We start from the raw sequence: 2,098 nt of genomic DNA on the forward strand, positions 1-2,098 counted from the left end.
TAAAAAGAAAATGATAAACTTGATAATTCAGAACAAATGTTTACAAAACACTCTAATACAGAAAAATTGAAAAGAAATGCAGAAATAGCTTATCTTCAAGAAAATTATCCACAAAACTTGGTTCAATTTCAAAAAATAGGAGTAAAACTTCAAAACGCACCAGAAAAAGAAAATGAAGTTGTTGTTGAACCTGATGTACATTTTCAAATTGACGGTAAAGAATATCTTGTTTTTTTCAATAACCGTTTAAGGGAAATAAATACAGTTTTAAATCGTTGGTTAGAAATTGAAATTTCAAACAATAGGTTTTCTATGCCTGATAGTATTAAAAACAGTGTTAAACAGATTGCAGAAAAAGGAGAAACAGATAACGTAGTAACAGGATTTTTAAAAGGATTGGTTCGTGGTTTTATTCCAATTTATGGACAATACGAGGCAGGCAGAGGTTGCTACTATGCGGTTTCAAGAATGTTGTATTCAGAAGTACAAGAAGATAACGATAGAATCCATAGACTAGCATATCATGTTTATAAAACAAAAGAGTTAATTGAAAAATATGGAAGTGAAATACGATCAGGTAAAATATGTGCAATATGTATTGAAAAGAATTTCAATGGGAAGAGTGAATATATAACAAGCTGTGACGATAAATCATATCAAAAATTAGAATCAAAATTATTTGAAATAATGTCATCTTACAAAAATATAGATGAAAAATTTAATGATTTAAAAAGATTTTTGTATAGGTGTGAAAATAATATTCAACCTACATTAGATGAATGGAGAAGATTACAATTTTGTTTTGTAATTAATAGAGTGAATTATTATCTTACAAGACAAGAAGAATTATTAAACGACAAATCATATGAAGAATTAAAAACAATGACAATCCTTAGAAGTAGATTGAACCAGCTTGCAATTAAATACAAACACTTGTATTTAACAAATACAGAAATTCTTCTTGGCATTACAATGAAGCGATGCAAAATTCTTGTTAATCATAGAGAATGTAAAAAAATATTTATTGAAAGTTCAAGTGTGAGAGAATTTTATAAAAAGATTGATAAAAGGTTAAATGCACTATTCCAGATTCTTACAAACAAATATTCATTCAGTGAATTAACATTAGAAAATATTATAGAAACAGCACAGAGTTTAAAACTTGATAACAATCAAGATTTAATAGATAAAATGAAAAAAGAAATAAGTGAATTAGAAAATAAAAGAAAAAAGTTATTGGGAGATGCAGCAACTGAAGTTGGAAAAGTAGTAATTCAGAAAGTAGAAGATATATCAGATATTGCTTTTTTATTTCCTGATATTTATTCATTAATAAAGCAATTTAAAATAGAAGATATAATAGATTATATGTGTACACAAAATAAAATAACATTCCCACAACAAGGAGGTAATGGTACTTCTCAGACAAATTGTCAAAATAATACACCACTTGGAAGAGCATTAAAAGCTATCAACCTTACTCCAGAACAATTAGATAAATTACATTCGTCATTTAATAATTTTGTTGATGCACAATCATCAACATGTAAAATTGAATCAATTAAAGAACGATTAAGTGTATTGGAAAAAGTTCAAGAATTATCAAATGATTTTATCAACTTACTCAAACTTAAAATAGAATTGCAAAGAGAATGGTTATTTGATGAGATTGATATTAATGAATATTTAGGAATTATTGTTACCGAAGATAATAGATATGTTGTTAATGCAGGAACTAGTTTTGAACTTAAAACTAATTACAAAATATATGAAATAGAGAAAGTACTAAATTATAATGAAGGATATGAAGAATATTAATCAAAACGATAATTTGATTTTATTTTAATGGTTTTGTTGTTTATATTTTCTATAAATTGAAATATACGACAATGAAATAATGAATTATAATTATAATCATTTTCACACATTTTGTATTATTTATTTTGAATATATTAATTAAAATTATGTTTTATTCTTTTTTTTTATTTCATTTCAAACAAATATACCATATGAAATATGAAAATATTATTTCTATCATACAAATTGTCATTCAGTTAATTTTTATTTGTTCGTTATTTCATCATTTATTTATCGCTAT

The 2,098-nt window shown here is 24.7% G+C and overlaps 1 protein-coding gene across 1 annotated transcript; it reads left to right on the forward strand.

The window, feature by feature from the left end:
- Positions 1-36: 36 nt before the first annotated feature.
- EHI_128900 (uncharacterized protein) lies at positions 37-1,818 on the forward strand (the record flags this gene model as incomplete). Its single annotated transcript, XM_642744.1, has 1 exon — positions 37-1,818. The coding sequence occupies one exon, from the start codon at positions 37-39 to the stop codon at positions 1,816-1,818; it is 1,782 nt and encodes a 593-aa protein (XP_647836.1).
- Between the last annotated feature and the right edge of the window lie 280 nt (positions 1,819-2,098).

Source organism: Entamoeba histolytica, genomic scaffold (assembly GCF_000208925.1).
Source record: "Entamoeba histolytica HM-1:IMSS scf_1104750518265 genomic scaffold, whole genome shotgun sequence".
Classification (NCBI taxonomy): Eukaryota; Evosea; order Mastigamoebida; family Endamoebidae; genus Entamoeba; species Entamoeba histolytica.